The sequence below is a fragment of the Trachurus trachurus genome (assembly GCF_905171665.1).
Source record: "Trachurus trachurus genome assembly, chromosome: 6".
In the NCBI taxonomy this organism is placed as follows: domain Eukaryota; kingdom Metazoa; phylum Chordata; class Actinopteri; order Carangiformes; family Carangidae; genus Trachurus; species Trachurus trachurus.
Window position 1 is genome coordinate 18044606 of NC_139897.1, and position 19919 is coordinate 18064524.

A 19919-nucleotide genomic window follows, 5' to 3' on the forward strand; every position below is an offset into this window, starting at 1 on the left:
GTTACACAACTTCAGTCCATTTGAGTAACCCATCTTTCCCTCCCTTCTCCTTTGTTTTTCCTGCCTGTGTCACAGTGGTCTAGAAAAATGAAGTTTCTGGAGTTAGGGGACTCCATCAGTCGCTTTAGATTTGCTCAGTCCTGTGTGGGGCTGGCAGGTTGCCTGTGTGTGTGCTACGCAGTCTGGACACCCTTCTGGCTGAAGGAGAGGGGACTCTGGGGAGAGTGGAATAACACTACAAGTGACCAAACGAGTCATAAACACGGTGCCGTCTTCAATGGTGAGTGACAAGCCTCAATCACCTCTAACATTTTGCTGCTGTCAAATCAAATTTGTCATTCTTCCAAAGCTGTCACTGTGGGTTTTAGGTTAGAGCTCTGACGGATTTAAGGCATGGGCAGCATATATAATGAGGCATAGATATGTCCTTTGGCATTGCTGTGTTTTATGTTTGACTGTCAAGCTCTATAAGAGATCAATGAGGAAGAGCATCTGAAAAACACTGTGTTGCAGAGGCGCCTCTCAGCATTAGTGGACAAGTTTCTTCTTGCCCCTGTATTAGTGAGGTGCATTCCTTGTAACTCCTGAAGGTCTCACATTTGGCTGCAGGCAGCTGTGCTGAAATCAGCTGAAACCTGGTCTTTGTCAGCAGACTACTAAATGTTGTTTCTTGACACTGCTAACCTTAAGAAAATACTGTGTGTTCCATCACTTTGTATACAAACACACTTTGAGAAAGAATATAATTCAGTCTAAAGTCCTGTGCCCTCACAGTGTGTGCTCAAGTATTCAGTAATGTAACCCACTTCCTGTTAGGCTGAAGACAGCTCTTGTCTTTTCAAGTTCTTGCTTGAACTTTTAAAGCAGCATTTGGCAACAAATGCAATGACAGTGATTATGCATTAGCAAAAGTAAGAGATGGGGGCGTGGGGGGACAATACCAAACGTATTGAAAAAATAGTTAGCCTCTTAAAAATGGGAATCAGAATGTATAGACTCTGCTGGAAGAAACAAGGTATCACCAGTGAATGAACTGCCTGAAGTACAACACAATGATTCATGAATTAAACATCCTGAGTTCACAAGAGCAAGAAACAGTAAAATACAACACTTAGAGCTAATTAATTCCACCATTAACTGCCTGGTTGTGTGATGTTTTAGCAACACATTAGCCTCAGTCATTTAGTAGCGTTAGCAGGAAAATCTAAATGAACAATCACAAAATAGCTGTAAATGTCAATATTCTCTTGGTCAGAGAAAGGTGATAAAAGGGTGGGTGGTAACAATGTCAGTCAGTCTGTGACAGAGCTGTACAAGTACAGGTTGCTATTAGCAACAGAGAAATTAAAAACCCAGTAGTATGCCGGTCATTGCTTTAAAAAAAAAAAGAAATCCCCTGGCAATGTGTCATTTTTCATTGTCCACATCACTAAGCACATTTTCAGATTGAGTCTGAAATTAGCTACAGTCTTTGTATCAGTGCTGAAAAAGTACATGAACTCATGATTTTACTTGTGTGGTTTCAGTTGTAGGCAGGTAGCTGTTGTGTGGAGGCATCCACAGCAGTGACTCATCACTTCACCAGTCGATATTAGTCAAGGTAACCTTCTGTGTGTATGTTTTGCTGTTTTGTGTCTTCCAGCCCAGGAAGCAGAGAGGGTATTAGGGGTTCTTTCCTCCCTGATGGCTGTGAGCACTGCCGCTCTGTGTCTGGTATTTGCCCTCTGCTGGACATCTCAGACGGTGCGCTCCTACTCCAACACTCGCTCTCTCCTCATGGCCGGACAGGCGCTCTACCCCACCACCCTGCTGCTACTCACCATGGCCTCTACAGGTAACACTGCTTCACCACTCACAATATGTCAAACATTTATTTCCTGAGCCACATCACATGGTTTTATGTTTTGCTTTATTAATAATTAGACTGCTGATGTCGTGGGAGTTTTTAAATAATATATATGCACTGAGTAAAGGATTAAAAATTTCCCATTTCCAATTAACTTCCAAATAGCCTTTTGGTTTGTGTAGTTCATGTCAAACCCACACCTACAGAAATTCTTTTATGTACTACTCATTTGCATACCCTCCAAGGCAGCAGATTTTAAACAGACTTTTTACTTTCCATGGAATTGCAGTTCATTATCATATAAACTCTTTTCTGAAGCTGCAGGCATGCAATAATTGACCTTAATAACTTTTATCCCATGCAATAATACTTGATTTGATTTTTCCTCTTCTGTCAGGTTTTTTTTTCCTCCTCAGCTGGTCTTTCTTCACATACCAGCACCGGGAGGAAATACGTCAAGACTTCTCCAGCCTCGGCTCCTCCTATTGGATCGGAGCTTTAGGCTGGGTCCTGCTGCTGGTGGTGGAGATGATAGTCTTTGTCGCCGAACAAGCTGTTGTGCCAGACATCCTACCAGACTTAGAGAAAGCTGTGGAGTCCTGGAGGATTTCCTCTCAACTTAATTCCCCTAAACGATGTTTCAGCGACGGATATTTCTCCGGTACCAGCGAAAGCAACTTGACCCCAAAGAGGTACATGTCATCACCTTGAACGGGGATGGCAGAAATGGGGACCTGACAGAGAAAACGTTTGAATGTTCATGTAAAAGTGTTGAAGTTTCACATTCATGCACACAGACTCAGAGAAAGCTGCAGTTCATCTGTGCTTTTTATAACTGAATACTGATTAACTGTGTTTGCAGTTAAGTGTTGTCTAGAGGAATTAGGATTTGCTGAATCCTGAAGTCAGTGGGACTGAATGCTCCAGCCTCCTGCAGGGTTGACTGGGGTGGTAACTCTGCAGATCGTTTTCAATAAACCTGTAGACTGGAATGAAATTAAAAACACACTAAGGACCAATAATACCGGCAGAGAAACCTGCCACCAAGTATAAGATGAGAACTGTCCTACAGTATGACAAGGTGATGGGGAGGAGTTGGTGCTTGTTAAGATTTGAATCTCGTATGGTTGTCCAGGTTTGCCTCTGGGCTGGGAACACATCCAAGTTTTAACTTTAAACTTCTACCCTTACCTGAAACAATTCAGTGGGTGCTGCAGTGTACTTGATGAATGTTAAAATAGTACCACCTTGTGATGAGCATGTGACACTTTTGAGAGTAAAACTCAAGAATATTATGCATGTCCTAAAGTCCTACAAAGTGATTTTTTTTTTTATCTTGTCCTCACAAGATAGTGATTTATTCCGACAAGAAATAACTTGTAGGGACAAGTTATTACCTTATCTATCTGAAAAAAAAAACCTTACAAGAGCAGCTCTGTCGAATTTCTTATTTTAAAATGTTGTTTTGATTTCAGGAACATCATTTCAATTGTGAAATACTAACAGCAGATATACACTGATCTTTTCTGTATGCTGCTGATTAGGAGCAATAAGTAGCACAAATATCTGTGGTTGTAAGCTGTTTTAAATTATTCCCATTTCTATCTAAATGTACTCTACTGTATGTATGTTCACTGAACCACTGTGTGACTGTACTGTTCCTGTGTAAAACCCTAAGTAAAAGTTTTACAAGTTCACATCCTTGATGCTGTGTCTCTGTAAAGGCAAAGGGTATAATCCAGGGGTGTCAAACTTATTTAAATTCAGGGGTCACATATAGTCCAATTTGATCTCAAGTGGGCCAAACCAGTAAAATAATAGCATAATAACCTATAAATAACGTAAACTCTCAATTTTAGTACAAAGTAGTACAAGAACTTAATGAACTATCCTTTTACAAAACATTATGAACCATGTGAAATTTCTTGTATTTCTTTCTCTTCTGCCTGCTATGTAATTTTCATGCCGTACGTTTGACACCCCTGGTATAACCTGACAATGGGAAGACTGGGAGCAGGTTTTGAGACTGAACATAAAGGTTCACTGATGGGACAGTTGTCCTACATCAGACTATCAGGAGTTTCATGGTTAGCGAAGCAGGAATTCTTGCCAGCCAGTCCTACATCTGTTTCCTCTGTGAAACACTTACCTCATGCATCTCCAGCGTACAGTTTCCAGCTCTGCAGAGCATTTGGACCACCAGACAACAGACTGCCTCCAAAGTCGTTATTTACTTTTCTCTCTCATGTTCCCAGGAGGAGAGGAAGCACTCTGATGCCGGACTGCTTATGTTTATGTTCTCAACCTGCCAAAGTGGGGGAGAAGTAAGTGGCTCTGGCTCTGTTAATTGGGCGTTAATCAGGTGTTGCTCTAATTAAAAGGCAGTTCCGCCCTGTTGGGCCCTGGTAATGAGTTTGTTATTAAATCCACAGAGGATTTTTGTCTCTTTTTCAATTTACCAACAGGGTAGTGCTTAATTGCTGTGTAAATGAGGAGAATGTCCTTGAAGGTCGTCTTGCACCAGCACGCGATCCATGAACAGAATTGTTCTATAGAGCATCCACCAGCTAAACTTGAAATCCATCCAATTCACTGCGTGTTGACCCCTTGTGTCCAGCTGTGCCTCTCAGCAGTTTTAGGATGGTTCAGTCCTCATTCTTCAAAGAAACTTCTTTAAACCTCATTTGATAAATTATAAGAGCAGATAACTGGCTTTCTTTGGTAAAGAAAAGCACTTTTGACATTTTGATTTTCCTTTTTTTCTTAAGTTGCTGTTATTTCCCCTGGTATGTACTGTCTGGGCCCTTGAAAGCACTAGCAGTCTTTTATGGCTGCCTGCATCTCATAAACAAACACTCCACATTTCACCATCCAACATCACAAACGCTGCTCTTTCACCTTCCTGAGAGAAACAGCCCAAAGGTTGAGAAAGCCTTCAGAGGAAGACATCCTGAATCAATGGAGGAGATGGAAAGAAAGAGATAGTGAGATGTTTAGGCACAAAGGAAGAAATGACAGATGAATGGGGGGAGAGATGCTACACAGAGATAGACAGGTGGCCTGATAGACACACAGAGAGATTGTGAATGCTGATTGTTGAAGGGCATTTGCTACAGAGACATCAATCAGAAGATGGTACCAAGATTGAACAGGCCGCAGACGTTTCCTGCCCACGGCCGGCAGCATGTGTAGAACACAACCTGGGATAAACGCTGCTCTTCATATCAATTAGAGACCAATTATACAGCCATGTCCCACTAATTATGCTGCAGTGTCGCCATGCCACCCCCCAGCGGGCAGTGTGTGTTTCTGTGCACGCCTTTGTGTCTGTGGGAGTGTTCATTGAGATAGATAAATAAGGGTGAAGCATCCTTAATCTGATTTTCAGAGCTGTAAGTTTGTATTCAGGGAGCGAGGGAAGGACCAGGACACAAATAAGAGGAAGCTGTTGTTCCTTGTTTCACCTTTTGGTGGTGCTGGTGTAACATCTATCGCTTCGCCTTCCGCAATGAAATCCGCTGAAATGGGTGAGACACTGCTTTCATCTGGGTAATGAAATCCCACACACACTCACACACACATGCACGCAAGCACACTATGTGCTTGTATTTGTATGTGTTTGTGTTTGTGTGTGTGTGTTTGACTTTTATTTGCCAGGTAGACAAAGTGTGATAAATATTGTCGGGCATATTTCAGACGATTTTGAGCCAGAATGTGCTGGACTTCTTAATAAGTCAAGTTTTATTTGGCTCGATCTGGGAGCATGATGAATTATGAAATAAAGTGAGAACTCCATGCTTTTTGCAGTTTTATTTCTCTGTGGTTTACATAATTCACTCAGAACATTTGTAACTTTCCTGACAGGTTAATGCTGTTGGGTTCAAAGTGAAGACACTGAGGAAATACACTGAAAGACAAGACAGCGGGGAAGAAACAGACATACAGATAAGGGGAGGAGAGAACAAAGGGGGAGAGAGGATTTGAGATGTCACAAAATAGTTTCACACTGTCCCTGTGCGGTGTCAGATTTCCTTACCTTACTCTCTCTCTCCTTCCCTTACAAACAGCTCTCTGTAGCCCCCAATGTTCTGATGTAGTCAAAATCAGAGTTTGACCACTGCAGCATTGTGCCCTCCACTGCGCTGTCATCAGCATAAGTGGATGCTCTTAGAAAATGGAAAAATCAGGAAATTTGATGTCTGCAGTCCTACAATCTCAGAAAAAGCAGACAGAGGGAGGGAGAAAGAGAGCGGCAGCACAAGGATATGGGGGGGGAGTACACTTTGTGTCCTTCAGTCATTTTTCTTGCAGTGACCCAGTTCATCTCGCCTGTGGAATCTGCAATGAGCCATTGCTCTTTGTGACTGACATCCTACCCAGACCACCCGGCTGATTACATTTGTTCAGCAGAACTGAGTGCAAAGGAGAGAGATAGAAAAGAGAGAGAGAGAGAGAGAGAGAGAGAGAGAGAGAGAGAGAGAGGGAGAGAGAGAGAGGGAGAAAAGACATGGCTTGCATTAGGGGAAAGGAGTTTCTTGATTATCCTGCACTTACTTGCTTTCATCCACTGGGTTTGAGAGTGCAGGTGTTTTTTGCATAACAGAACTCCTCTCTCTGCTCTCTAGTACTTACATTGTTTTTGTGTCTTTGACATTGGACCGGTGAATTCCAGTTTGTGCAGCCTACCTTGTCCGCCCGCTGGTACCCTTCCTCGTAAGGTGTCGTCTCGGACATCTCAGTCCAGACAATGAAGCTGTAGTCCCATTCTCGTCACCCTATTCATCTCTGGCCAACTGTAGCCGCTCCCTTCTCTTATCTCTGTGTGACCAAGGAAATTAAATTACAAATATAATCACTTGGCGCCAGTTTCTTTAACAGTGCGCCTCTGCTTTGCATATAGAGTGTGCTTGCTTTGGAGACACATTGTGTGAAGTTACTTATTGGCCTATTTATGATAATGGGTTCTGCTCTACTAGTGGAGTCACACATACCTTTTCACAATGACAGTGAATGGCACGCAGAAGTGAAGCGAGAGTAAGCGGAAGGAATAAAAAAAAAAGAGTATATAAGGCAGACATGAAGACGCGGTTGCAGCCATTGGGGAAAGAATTTTGCATGGGTGAATAATCTAGAGGGCAATAAGGAGATCTGTGAGAATGAGTAGACAAATATGCGCTCACTCAATCAGGCTGGGTCCAGGGTGACTCCTTCTATACTACCTAGTGCAGTGCGTTTACTTGTTCATTTTTTATTCTAAGTGTCTAAAAGTGGAGTGGAAAAATAGTTTCCATGGCATGCACATTACTTTAGCCATATTAAGATATGACTCTTGGGAAGGCAATGTCAGTATTAGTAAGTAGATGGATTTAATGGTCCACACAAGCTTAATAACTTCTACTGCCTAATGACTTTTTATCTGGTGCCATCGTCAGGTCAAAAACTAATCACTGTTCTTTCAGCCTTATAGGGGCAGGCTACTTTTTGCTAATTAGCAAAGTATCAGCATATGAACATGCTAAGCTAAGATGGTGAACATGAAAAAACAACAACAAAAAACAGTCAAACATGTTAGCGTTGTCACTATGGACATGCTAAGTCTTATCTCTAAATATATGATGTATTTAATTCTCACACGTGTCATTTCCATTATTGTACACCTGTCAGCGATGATGATAATTTGTCAGTGTCCAAAATCTCAATTTATTGTTCACCATAACGTGTGAAGCGGTTTGAGGCACAGCATCATTCACTCACCCACTGACACCAACTGCTATATTGCAGACGGCTTTCCTCTCCAGCTCCAATCTATTCCACACGTGAGACCGTCTGACTAAATAAACAGGCACCAACTCTCTCCCCCTCTCTCTCCCTCTATGTGTGTCTCTGTCTGTGCTGTCAGTCTTTCACAGAAATAAGAGGGATGAAAACCTGTGTATATTAGCATGATGTGTGTCCCATGGGAGCCGAGAGGAAAAGCTGGAGCTCGAAGAGTGAGGAGAGTATGAATAGAAGAGTAGCATTTCTTATCATTGTTATTACGAGAAGGCCAATACAGACCTCCCTCGCCTCTTTCCCATATTCCCTGTTCAGTGAAGAATTTATTTGCTTATGCAGAGGCTGTTATATTTGCTTGTTGGGGAAGGCCAGACGATTAAAAACTGTATCAATGCCTCCAGATCTTCTCGGTCCCAAAAGCAGTAGCTGAGCAGGTGGATGGTGTATTTATTTGTGATCTTTATGTATTCACAGCCAGTTACTTTCCCTCCCAACTACAGGGACCAGATGTTTGCCGGTCCCTTCCCGAGGCATCTCTGTATACTGCTGCAGTGAACGAATGCCATACACCCCCGAGTTGGGCTCAGCTTTTCCATTCTTTCTCAGTGTACTCCAATCCACATGATTCTCTGGAAAGAAATGGGACTTCCCAGACTATTGTTATCAAACAGCTTTTGTATATGCCCTTTCCTGTGCTCATAAAGCCCACAGCTATCATCATACTCACCACCAGCAGGTTGCTGTGAGAGACCGGGGTGGTAAAATAATGGCTCCCCGCTGGATCGTGTGAATCATTGCGATGACTAGTTGATAAATGCTCCACCATCCAGGCTCTGGCTACAATAATCATTTCTCTCTCCAACTGGACTGGCTGCCAAATGACAACAACCTCCCTCCCAAGACCCCCACCTATCCACAGCATCCTTCACGGCCCCTCCCTTCACCTCCTATAATTACTGTACTCTGTAAGTCGGGTTTAAGACCAGTCACTCTAAATCAGCCCTGAATCGGCGTGTGTTACCGTGTCCATTGTTCTCTTGTCTGAGCTCTGGCAGAGCTAGTGTAGTAAAGGGCACGGCTGTCCTGGCATTTCCCATAATGGACTTTTTAGTTAAAAGACAGGGAAATAATAAGCTGATCTACGTGTGGGAAAAGAGCTCTTTGTGTTTGGTGGGAAGTTAAGACCAGAGATAGTTGGGGGTTAGAGTTGACAGACAACAGCGCTGCTCTTTTCACACTCCTTGACATATAATAGGACCAATTTTTCTCTCTACATCTCTCTCTAGTGGCCATGATTTGCTCATTACATTGATGGAGGGGGACTGGAGAGAGGAAGGCTGAGAAGGAGAATGACCAATCAAGAGACAAATAACCTGGAATTTAGCGCCAAGAATTTACTGTCACTTTCGTTTCATTTCAGAACTGTACGGGTGTAACCCACTCGTTAAGGTGTTTAACAATTTGCCATGAAATCCTCCCTTCAAGGATGCTGAACGTTTGGAATCTTGAGGAGATGTTTGCAAGCCACCATCCCTCAGCTGACAGTCCTTCTGTGTAAACCAGCACCAGACAGTTTGAGGAAAGAGGAATAATACGTGGTTAAACACAAGGCAAATCCAGTGAGTGGATGTTTACGTGACTGAGGTCCCCTGGTATCAAGGAGACTGCTCCTCAATCAGGGAAATCTACATTTAATTAACACAGAATTAAAGAGCATTGTTATTTTGATTAAAGACACTGGTCTTGATTCCCCACTCTACTCTAGCGCTCCTGAATCCGGCTTAGGGTTTAATTTCATTTGGTTTACTGTGAGTGGTGGATCAACACCCATCTGGATTGTCTGCTCAGACGCAGGTCTCACTTTTCATAAGGCTGTTCTGCTCACGCCTACACGATCGCACCAAGTACTTATAGTGCAATCTTTGCATGTTATTGACCTCTATGTAGCCTATCTTGCTATGGCAATAGGATTTGTTTCTTCTCCAGAAAGAGGTTCTTAAAATGGACACTCACAGTTGCTGTAGCTTATGTTGTTCTCCATATTGTCTAACTCACCAGAACAGAAGAGATGAATGGAACCTGTCCAAAACCAAAATAACTCTGCAGCGCCTCAGGGAAAGTTATAATGCAAGAGTTGGAACGAATTAATGCGGTCCCAAGACTAGACTATCCAATGAAATGAATATTTGGATAGCTGGACATGGAAGATATTGTGGTGTCAGGCTGTCAGCAGCTTGTGGGGAATGTTATTTGTAGAAGCTGTGATGTTGTTGTGGTGTGTCTCTGCTCTCTGTTAAAGCTCCATCAGTCAGGATGAGCAGGCAACAAATGCAGCCGAGTCATACGGGGTCATGGGAGGCCTCAAGACAGCATCACTCAACTCAGCTGTCCCCTGGCTGTCACTGTGTGGTTATAAGCATGCAAACCTGTGGTACAGAGGGAGGGAAAGACAGTAATTAATCACCTCATTGGAATAATCACATAATTGATTATTAACAAAAGCCGAGGTGAGGGTGAGAGGAGTGGGGGGGCGAGACGAGAGAAACAAGACTTTGAGAGGGAGAGACAGGGGGAGATGAATGAGGGGGGATTTGAGTGGTGGGGTAAGGGGTTCTTTCTGGCAGGTAGCTTTGACGAATAGCTCTGCATTCAAGTCTACCTCTTTGAGTATTGATCTACCAAATCATGTCTCCGGATGAGGGATGGAAGAGGTGGACAGCAGTGGGAGGCAACTCACTGTGAATTGTCTGGGCGAGGCAGAGGAAGTTGTTAAGCATGCTATGAAAAGGCAATTAAAATTTGCATACCAAATACTCAATATATTGCATAACACTCAGTGGCAATATGAGAGTGAAATACACTCTTTACCCTGAATACAATCATAAAGACGCCTACATTCTTTATGACATTTAGAAATATCATAATTTTGGTCAGAGCATTCAAATGTCGGCGATGGTGACATTTTATGCCTTTGTGAAGAAGATAGTGATGCTGCTGTTGAATTAATTCATTGTTCATTTCTGTTATTGACACTTTCCCTTAAGCTGCTATGTGACTTGAGCTGTCAGAGGGTCCTTTTTTTGGACCCTTAGCTTACATAGTTCTGCCTGGAAGGCTTGATCTCTTCCCCCCTTTCCTTGTCACAGCCTGCAATCAGCCTTAAGCCCTTTTGTGTTCTCCACTCTGAGCTAAGCCTGTTATCCTGTGCAACTCCTTTACTCAAGATCACTACTGTATCCCCCTTTCTCTGTCTATCTGCTTCTTGCACCTCTCGCACCCTCTCTCTTGTTGCCTTCCTCTGTCAGTCTGTCTCTTTGTTTTATACACCTGCTGGACCCACAAAGTGAAATGATTCTTCAGTTTCTCAAGGATGGATCAGCAAGACAAATGTACAGTATATTTATTTGATCTTGCTCCTGTGTATCACCAGCAGACCAGCAGGCCCCTCCCAGCCTCCTTTTCAACACGCCCCCCGACCCCCCTGCCCCCAAAAACAACAACAACAACAAAAAACAAAATAAAACAAAAAACAAAAAACACATGTACCAGGCAGCTCTGCTATATTCCCACTCATCCTTCTCTCTGCCTGCACACACCTGCTACATGCTCACATACACACAAACACACATGCACACTTGTGTATTGCTCACTGCTGTTGTTTAAATTTGTCATATAAGGAAAAACACAACCCCCACTACCCACACACACACACACACACACACACACACACACACACACACACACACACACACACACACACACACACACACACACACACACACACACACACACATACAGAACTCCTGTAAGTTGTCAGTTTGCCGGTGCATTGCAAACTCCTGTATGTCCCCCTAAACTGCAGCCTCTCTAGTCCCTCAGGGTCTGCTCCTCACATTCATAACACTCCGCTCCATGCCAGGTGGCTGTCTCCACAAGTCCTCTTCCCCATAAATCAGACTGTCTTTGAGTTGATCAATAACAAGTCAATTAGAAGGCGCAGAGAGATGAGGGTCTCAGGGGGTCACTGCTTGTTTGTCAGGTAGACATCTGCAGCTCCGTTTCTGCTATGGTACTAGGTGTGCCGTTTACCTTGGAAACATGTGGCTACCTGGCTGTCATAAATCTAAATATCAACTATAAATAGGCTGGGAACATCTTGCTACAATCCATCATTTGCTTGTTCTTGGATACGTAATACATCAAGCACTGTGTACTTCAAATCTCCCAGCTGTGTCTGATGGATTTGAATAGCTTGTAAGCAACACTTTTTTTTTTTTGCTTTTACTTTTCTGTGTATTTTTGCTCTGCAGCATTTTCTTGTAAGTACGCTTGTCACTAAGAAGAAAAAAAAAATACTGCCATTGCTTTTTAAGGTCACACTTGACCATATGCACCAAATTGAAGCTGCAAAAGCCTGCCAGTATTCATCCTGCTCCCCTGTTAAGATGACAAGAGTGGGAGAGACCCAACTGTTGTTTGGTGCCCACTGACTGTGTATCTAATGAGTTGGCTGGCAATTCCAGCGCAACAGCAACAGGCTCCTGTGGCGAATACACCAGATTAATCCCCTGGATAATTACAAACAAGAATGATCTTGGGCAAATACTCCACGTACCTACTGAGACATTATATCAGATGAAACTGTCTAATTAAAACTCATTCTGAATGTTGACAGAGAGACAGCATTGGGAGAAATGAATTAGAACATGCCCTGTTACTGCTGACAAGATAGAAAGACCAGATTAAAAACAACATGACAGCAATACAACACATAATGTAGGCTACATTCAATGCGGTTATATAAAAAAAAAATGACACAATGAATGTGTATTTTCTGGTTTGTTTCGCCCGACTATTCAGGCTGTGGTTATGTGGCCTCTGTACGTGAGCTCATGTCGTTTTGAAAACTCACTTGTCGGAATAGTAAGTGTCTGATAAACGTTCACACTCCAACAGCTAACACACACTGCTAATTGGTATTCAACCTGATACAACTCGCTTGTGTTGCCGCCTTTGTCATTTTTGATTCATAGCAGTCAACACCTGAATTGCTGCAGCATCCTTCACATACACTGAAAGATGATGAGAAGTGGCATGAGGAGAAGTCTCAATAATACAGAGAGAGATTAGAATGACAATAATAACAATACCGGCCATTATCAAAACAGTTGTTCCCTATTTTTCCTCTTTCATTCTAACACTTCAAATATCCCCCAGTTGCCTTCTCTGACATTCATGCACAGACGCTTTGACGTCATGTCTGTTTACAGTAAGACATCACCACAATGTCACCTTTTTTCTATTTTTTCTGACAGATCTCGCTATTGTAAGAGAAGAAAATGACTAATATACACATACAGTAAAGTAACAGGCGATTTGTTTTACACCACCCTTTAAATGCGCCCTCATTAGAGAACACCTCAACACGTTTGACAGTCAAACATAGAAGCAGATAAATAAAGAGTATCATCACCTTTAACAAGCTGCTAATGTGCTGACATAGTCTGTCAGTTTATTTCTGTGAGTTCCTGTCATCATCCATGTGTTTATCAAATTCATTTCTCTGTGTCTAAATAAAGTATTTTTTAATGCAATACTTCACACGCTTTTTGTTTGCCTGTGGGACAAGATAGAGCGGTTATTTTGTGCCTTGTTGTGTGAGCTCTGCACTAGTAGCCCTTTCATGAGTCTAAAGCATCTGTCTCTCTGTCAGAGTGAGGCCACCTGGATGAGGTGAAGCTGCAGATGGATAACAGACAGGGGAGATAAAGGTGACATAGAAGTGCTTCCAGCTGGGGATCAGTGTGGTGTGGTAGAAAGTTGTTTGTTTTAGGGCATGGCTGTTGGATTCTGTACATGTGCATGTTTGCAACCGTGTTTTTGGGTTGACCTTGTTTTTTTTCCTTCTAAATCAGCTGCCTCCATCAGGTGGCTGGGTCTGACTGTTGGGATCCCATTAAAGGAGGGGGTATAAATACAAGTCACAAGGACACAGACAGGAGCAATCCCATTGTATGGATGCTGCAAACTGTAAGACACTCTAATACAGTCGATGTCGTGTGCAGGGCTCAGCTCCAGGGCTTCCCTTGTGCGCCCATGCGGAGAGGACCCCCAGGAGAGCTGACGCCAGCTGAGACTGAAAAACAAGGTAAGAGCCCAGCTGACACACATGCACATAGGCTCAGCTGTTTGTCTCAAAGGAGAGTTCAGCATGTGAAGTGCACAGAGAGCAAGGAAATGAAGGAGACTTCCAGATTCAAGCCTCCCAGGGAGAGAGCATAGTGAGAACACTGAAAGATGGATAGATGGAAGATGCTACAGTGTGTGCACTACAGGTGTGCGATGGTAAGACTCAACTATGAAATTGTTTCTAAGACTGTTTGACTGCTTTATTGTCTGAACTGGTAATGGAAGCTAGACAGTATGGGTGTGTGTGTGTGGGATGAAATAAGGTCTGTCAGTGCTGCAGTATCATTGATCCTACCTGTGCTGTATCATAAGAGCACTTTCCTGTTGAAATACAGCTCTGAAATTGAACCACGTTGTGTTTGGAATAATTCTTTATGATCTCAATTCAATATGATGCCTCTTGTTTTGTTTTCTCTCCTGTTGGGTCAATATCTTTGTATTTATGAAATAAGTTTCCAGTGTCTCTGATTTTCTCTCTCTTCGCATTTAAAATGCCAGTTGGAGACTCCTGGGGTTTCAATATTCTCTCAAGCCAAGAAAACGACTAATATAAATGATTGACAGCCTTGCTACGGATAAGGTTGCCCATTTAGCAAACTCGCTGTGTCAAAGGAAAAAAAGTCACAATGGCTCCCTGAGCGAGGGGGTTGAAGATGAGAGAAACAAAGATTTTGGTGCTGTATCGATCCTCCAATGCTTGTCTCATGCATTTTACACAAGATCTAAATGCCACTTATGGTATAATACGGCACTGTAGGTCAGGGCTCACTACTTTCTCTTCAGTGGGATTTCAGGTTGTAAATTCAATAGGAATCAAGTAAAGCTGTTAGACTGTGTCATGGGCTCAACGCTGAGAAGACACTGGGGATATCTAAGGATCTAACCCTTCAAAATCTCTTCTCTTTATCCATTAATGTGCTTCTCTTGGGCAGCAGAAATTATTTTCATAGTTTTGTAATGTATCAAGCTAAAGCTCCCTCTCCTCTCCAGGGTCTAAGATCGAACGCACATCATGGAGGAGGAGAGAGTGGAGACGAATGGCCCCAGATCCGCTGTGCCGGCCGAGCTCCATCATCCTCACTCGAAGTACTCTCAGTGGAAGTTTAAGCTATTCAGGGTGAGGTCCATGGAGAAGGCTCCTCTCCCCAGTGAGACACCGGCTGAGAAAGGAGTCTTGTTAGGGATCTCACCTCCTGCAGCTCCTGAAATAGAATTAGATAATAGTGTGAGTCCAGGGAGTGTCATGAAATTGTGCCTTGGGGGAAAAAGCAAGGAGAATGTGGAAGGCCCGGGCCGGAGGGTAGATAAGAAGTTAGAGGAAATGGACACCCACATGAACCACCTCAGGTAATCAGATGTCACTATATTGTAATTTTCACTATATTTCCTATATTTTTTTTTCCTTGAAGACTTTGACAACACTTTTTTTTTTATTAAGGTGTCTCTGCCGTCTCTGTGGATGGGTTCTGAGGAAAGTCAAGGGACCCGTGCATGAAGTTCACGGGGATCTGGATGAGGCGAGTAAAGCTGCGCTGCCTAAAATGGGCTGCAAGTTTACAGCCTGGCCAGAGGTCATTCTCAAAGTCTTCAAAGTGGACGTGACAGAGGACACAGAAGCTGTCCATCCTCTCTCTTTCTGCCATCGCTGCTGGATGGCTGCCATACGAGGAGGCGGTGTTTGCAGCTTCTCCAGAATAAGAGTCCCAGAGTGGAAACCCCACTCTTCCCCCTGCAACCTTTGCTCTCCGAAGAAGTGCTCATTCGAGCGTACCGGGAGGAAGAGGAGGAAGAGCATTCCCAGAGCCCAGAGCCTGGCAAAAAGGACGAGGTGGGAACACACTGACAGCATTGTTGTAGGCGAGAGGAAAGTCCTGAGATCATTTGGAGACCGCCATCACGGTCCAGTGCTCAGGGGCTGGAGGAAAACCAGTCTCCAGAGAGAACAGTGGGTAAGGAACATCACCCGCTGCCATAAAGACCACCTGAGTACTAAGCTGATCTCTGATAAGCTCCCCGTGGACTTCCTCTTTTCTTTTACCTGCCTGGTGTGTGACCACCTGCTCTTTGATCCAGTTCAGTCCCCCTGTGGGCACCTCTTCTGCCGCAGCTGCATTATAAAGTACAACCACGTTCTGGGACCTCACTGCCCGGCCTGCAACTTGTCCTGTGGCCCTGATGATCTCACCGTGCCTGCCAAAGCCTTTTTATCAGCTCTGCATTCCCTACCTCTGCTTTGCCCCAGAGGCAGCTGTGGCGAGCAGGTGAGGTTGGACTCATTTAAAGCTCACTGTCGGGACCACGAGCACGATGTAAAAAAGCAGTCATCAGAGCTTGATAACTACCTGCTAACCAATAAAGGGGGGAGACCCCGTCAGCACCTGCTGTCACTAACCCGTCGTGCCCAGAAGCACCGGTTGAGGGATCTGAAGAACCAGGTGAGAGTGTTTGCAGACAAAGAGGAAGGTGGTGACCTGAAGTCTGTGTGTCTGACACTGTTCCTGCTCGCACTGAGATCTGGGAATGAACATCGGCAAGCAGATGAGCTCGAGGCCATGATGCAAGGTAATAGGCTATTATAAACCTTTGGTTCAATCAGCATGACTCCAAAGAAAGAGGGACACAAACAAATGAAAATTATGATAGTGTTTATTCATTAATATTTCCTCCTAGCTCTGAGGAATACAGTCATCACATAAATAACAATGAGATGGAAAGTTCACTATTGAAATACGAAAGGAGAAAGTTTTTTTCATTGATTTTGATTGAAAAGCATTTCCTTATTGTCCATCTGTGTCTATTGAACCACTGTTGGTACACGCCCAACCCCTCCCCATTTCTCTCCCACTCTCGTTCTCTGTCTTGCTTGTCTGTCAGTCTCTCATTCTCACACTCTCTTTAATGCACAATAACAACTCTTGTGAAGGGGCTGTTAGAATCAAAACAACATCAGCAGCTCTTGTATCTGCAAATTACACAGACAGCACCATCGTCCTCTCTGGGGAATAGAAGCCAGCTGGTGTCTGTTTTCATCTGCAGCCAATTCATCACTTTTGCCAGCTCCACTGATTCAGCCCTCTGTCCCCTTATAACATTTGGAAATTAGGAAATATTGGATTTTGTAATCACGGGCTTGTGGGCTTTTGACAATGATACATTCACATCTGGGTGTTAAATTCTTGATTCTCTCTGTGTCATGGTATAAATGACTCCAAATACAGGATATCAAATGAGGAAATCTGAGACACTGTCGTTCTTTTTAAATGGGCTTCCACAGTTTGGTGTAAAATAATCCTCCTCATGTCTCAGTGCTATCCTCTCACTTTTCTTTTGTATCTGTTTTTATTTATTTATTTTTTGCCTCATTCTGTCTTTTTCTAAAAGTCTGTCTCCCTTCATTTTTTTTCTCTCTCTGCAGGCAGAGGCTTTGGGTTGCATCCCGCAGTGTGCTTGGCCATTCGGGTGAACACTTTCCTGAGCTGCAGCCAGTATCACAAGATGTACCGGACTGTCAAAGCCACCAGTGGCCGCCAGATATTCCAGCCCCTGCACTCCCTCCGAGCTGCAGAGAAAGAGCTTCTCCCCGGTTTTCACCAGTTTGAATGGCAGCCAGCTCTCAAGAATGTGTCACCATCTTGCAATGTTGGCATTATTAATGGTCTCTCTGGATGGGCTTCCTCAGTGGATGACTCCCCGGCTGACACCATCACTCGTCGCTTTCGCTATGATGTGGCACTGGTGTCAGCATTAAAGGATCTGGAGGAGGACATCATGGAGGGACTGAGAGAGAAAGGAATGGAAGACAGTGCTTGCACCTCAGGCTTTACTGTCATGATCAAGGAATGCTGTGATGGCATGGGCGATGTCAGCGAGAAGCACGGCGGAGGACCACCTGTTCCTGAGAAAGCCGTGCGTTTCTCCTTCACTGTTATGTCTGTCTCCGTCCTGACAGACGAGGGGGAGGAGGTTACTATCTTCACCGAAACAAGGCCAAACTCAGAACTGTCCTGTAAGCCCCTGTGCTTGATGTTTGTGGATGAGTCAGACCACGAGACCCTCACAGCTCTCCTGGGGCCTGTGGTTGCAGAGCGCAAAGCGATGAAAGAGAGCAGGCTCATCCTATCCATAGGTGGCCTCTCTCGCTCCTTCCGCTTCCACTTCAGAGGTACCGGATACGATGAGAAGATGGTGCGAGAAATGGAAGGTCTGGAGTCCTCGGGGTCCACGTACGTCTGCACCCTGTGTGACACCAGTCGGGCCGAGGCCTCTAAAAACATGGTGCTGCACTCTGTCACCCGCAGTCACGTGGAGAACCTAGAACGGTATGAAATATGGAGAACAAACCCCTTCTCAGAGTCAGCGGACGAACTGCGAGACAGAGTCAAAGGGGTCTCGGCAAAGCCCTTCCTGGAGACTCACCCCATGCTTGATGCATTACACTGTGACATCGGCAATGCCACTGAGTTCTACAAAATCTTCCAGGACGAGATCGGGGAGGTGTATGAGAAGGTCAACCCCAGCCGGGAGGAGAGGCGCAGCTGGAGGGCAGCCCTGGATAAACAGCTGAGGAAGAAGATGAAGCTTAAACCGATAATGAGGATGAATGGTAACTACGCCCGCAGGCTAATGACCCTAGAGGCTGTGGAGGTTGTGTGTGAACTGGTGCCCTCAGAGGAGAGGAGAGAGGCCCTGAGGGAGCTCATGAGGCTCTATCTCCAGATGAGGCCTGTGTGGCGCGCCACCTGCCCAGCCAAGGAATGCCCCGACCAGCTGTGCCGCTACAGCTTTAACTCCCAGCACTTTGCCGACCTCCTGTCCTCTACCTTCAAATACAGGTACAACGGAAAGATAACCAATTACCTACACAAGACTCTGGCCCATGTGCCTGAAATCATAGAGAGAGATGGATCCATAGGCGCCTGGGCCAGTGAGGGGAACGAGTCAGCAAACAAACTGTTCAGGCGTTTCCGGAAGATGAATGCACGTCAGTCGAAGGCCTTTGAGCTTGAGGACGTGCTGAAACACCACTGGCTCTACACCTCCAAGTACCTGCAGAAGTTTATGGAGGCTCACAAGGACTCTGCCAAAGCTCTGCAAGCTACAATTGACCCGATAGAGACCCCGGATGATGAGAACTTGTCTCTGGAAGTGAATGATTTTTGATTTTCCTTTTGATGTGAACTTGAAGTTTTTAACATTTAGTTGTGATAAATGTATCTTTGCAAATTTGACTTTTTCATTACACTGTCTTGCACGTGAATGGAGTAATTTACTGAACATAATTGGAAAACTATGTGATTCTCCCACCATGTTTTTTAATGTGTCTTGTTTTCATGTATCTGAACTGCCTTGTTGCTGAAGGTTGTATACTACATAAACTGTAAATCTGTGTTGCCTTGCTTTGTTAGCAAAGATTGGACAGCAGTGGGATATAGAACCAACACACAGCTTTCTTTTTGCTCGCTCTGAGCAGAAAAGTTCTTTCCTTTATCTTCGCCGTCGGTGAAATATGGTTCAGTTTATTGTATCGCAAGGATATGACACATTTATGAATTTATATAGAGAGGATATTTATGGAACAGATGAAAGCGCTGTAAGTCATGGGGGAAAATTGTGTTAAAAAGACCACATTTGTGGCCACTGTATTAATATATCATTTGAGCTGGAGCAAAATGCAATCACTGGGACCCAAATGTTCTTTGTTTCATGAGTGCCCTCTGAAAAAGATTACTTTAGTGCTTTATCGTGGGATCCCTGAGGGGCAGAATAGATGCCAGGTCACTTTGAACCAATTTTTATCTCTTTTAGTTTTTGCACAGTGGAGGATAGATGATAGTTATTTGAATTCTTCACATAAAATAAAGCATATACTGACCTTTTTGTTGATATCATAAAAATACAGTATGGTCCATTACGGAGCCTAATACCCCATGGACTCTCTAGCAGGCAGGGATTTTTCTTTAAGTACTGTATATAACCTGGTTCTTTTTCTCTGGATATTTCTTCATTGCCACAGCTGACAGGGGAGAGAGATGGGCTGTAGCTTGAGAGACCTGATTTAAACTGATTTGTTGGCAACTTTATTTGTTTGATTGATTGATTATATTGTCTT

General features: G+C 44.0%; 1 protein-coding gene across 1 annotated transcript; it reads left to right on the forward strand.

Annotated features, from left to right (window-relative positions):
• Positions 1–987: 987 nt before the first annotated feature.
• rag1 (recombination activating 1) lies at positions 988–18970 on the forward strand (the record flags this gene model as incomplete). The annotated part of the gene is made up of 7 exons (XM_083973543.1): positions 988–1015; positions 1643–1834; positions 2244–2538; positions 13687–13769; positions 14809–15157; positions 15249–16372; positions 17226–18970. 7 exons carry the CDS (start codon positions 988–990, stop codon positions 18968–18970), a joined length of 3816 nt encoding a protein of 1271 aa, XP_083829669.1.
• Between the last annotated feature and the right edge of the window lie 949 nt (positions 18971–19919).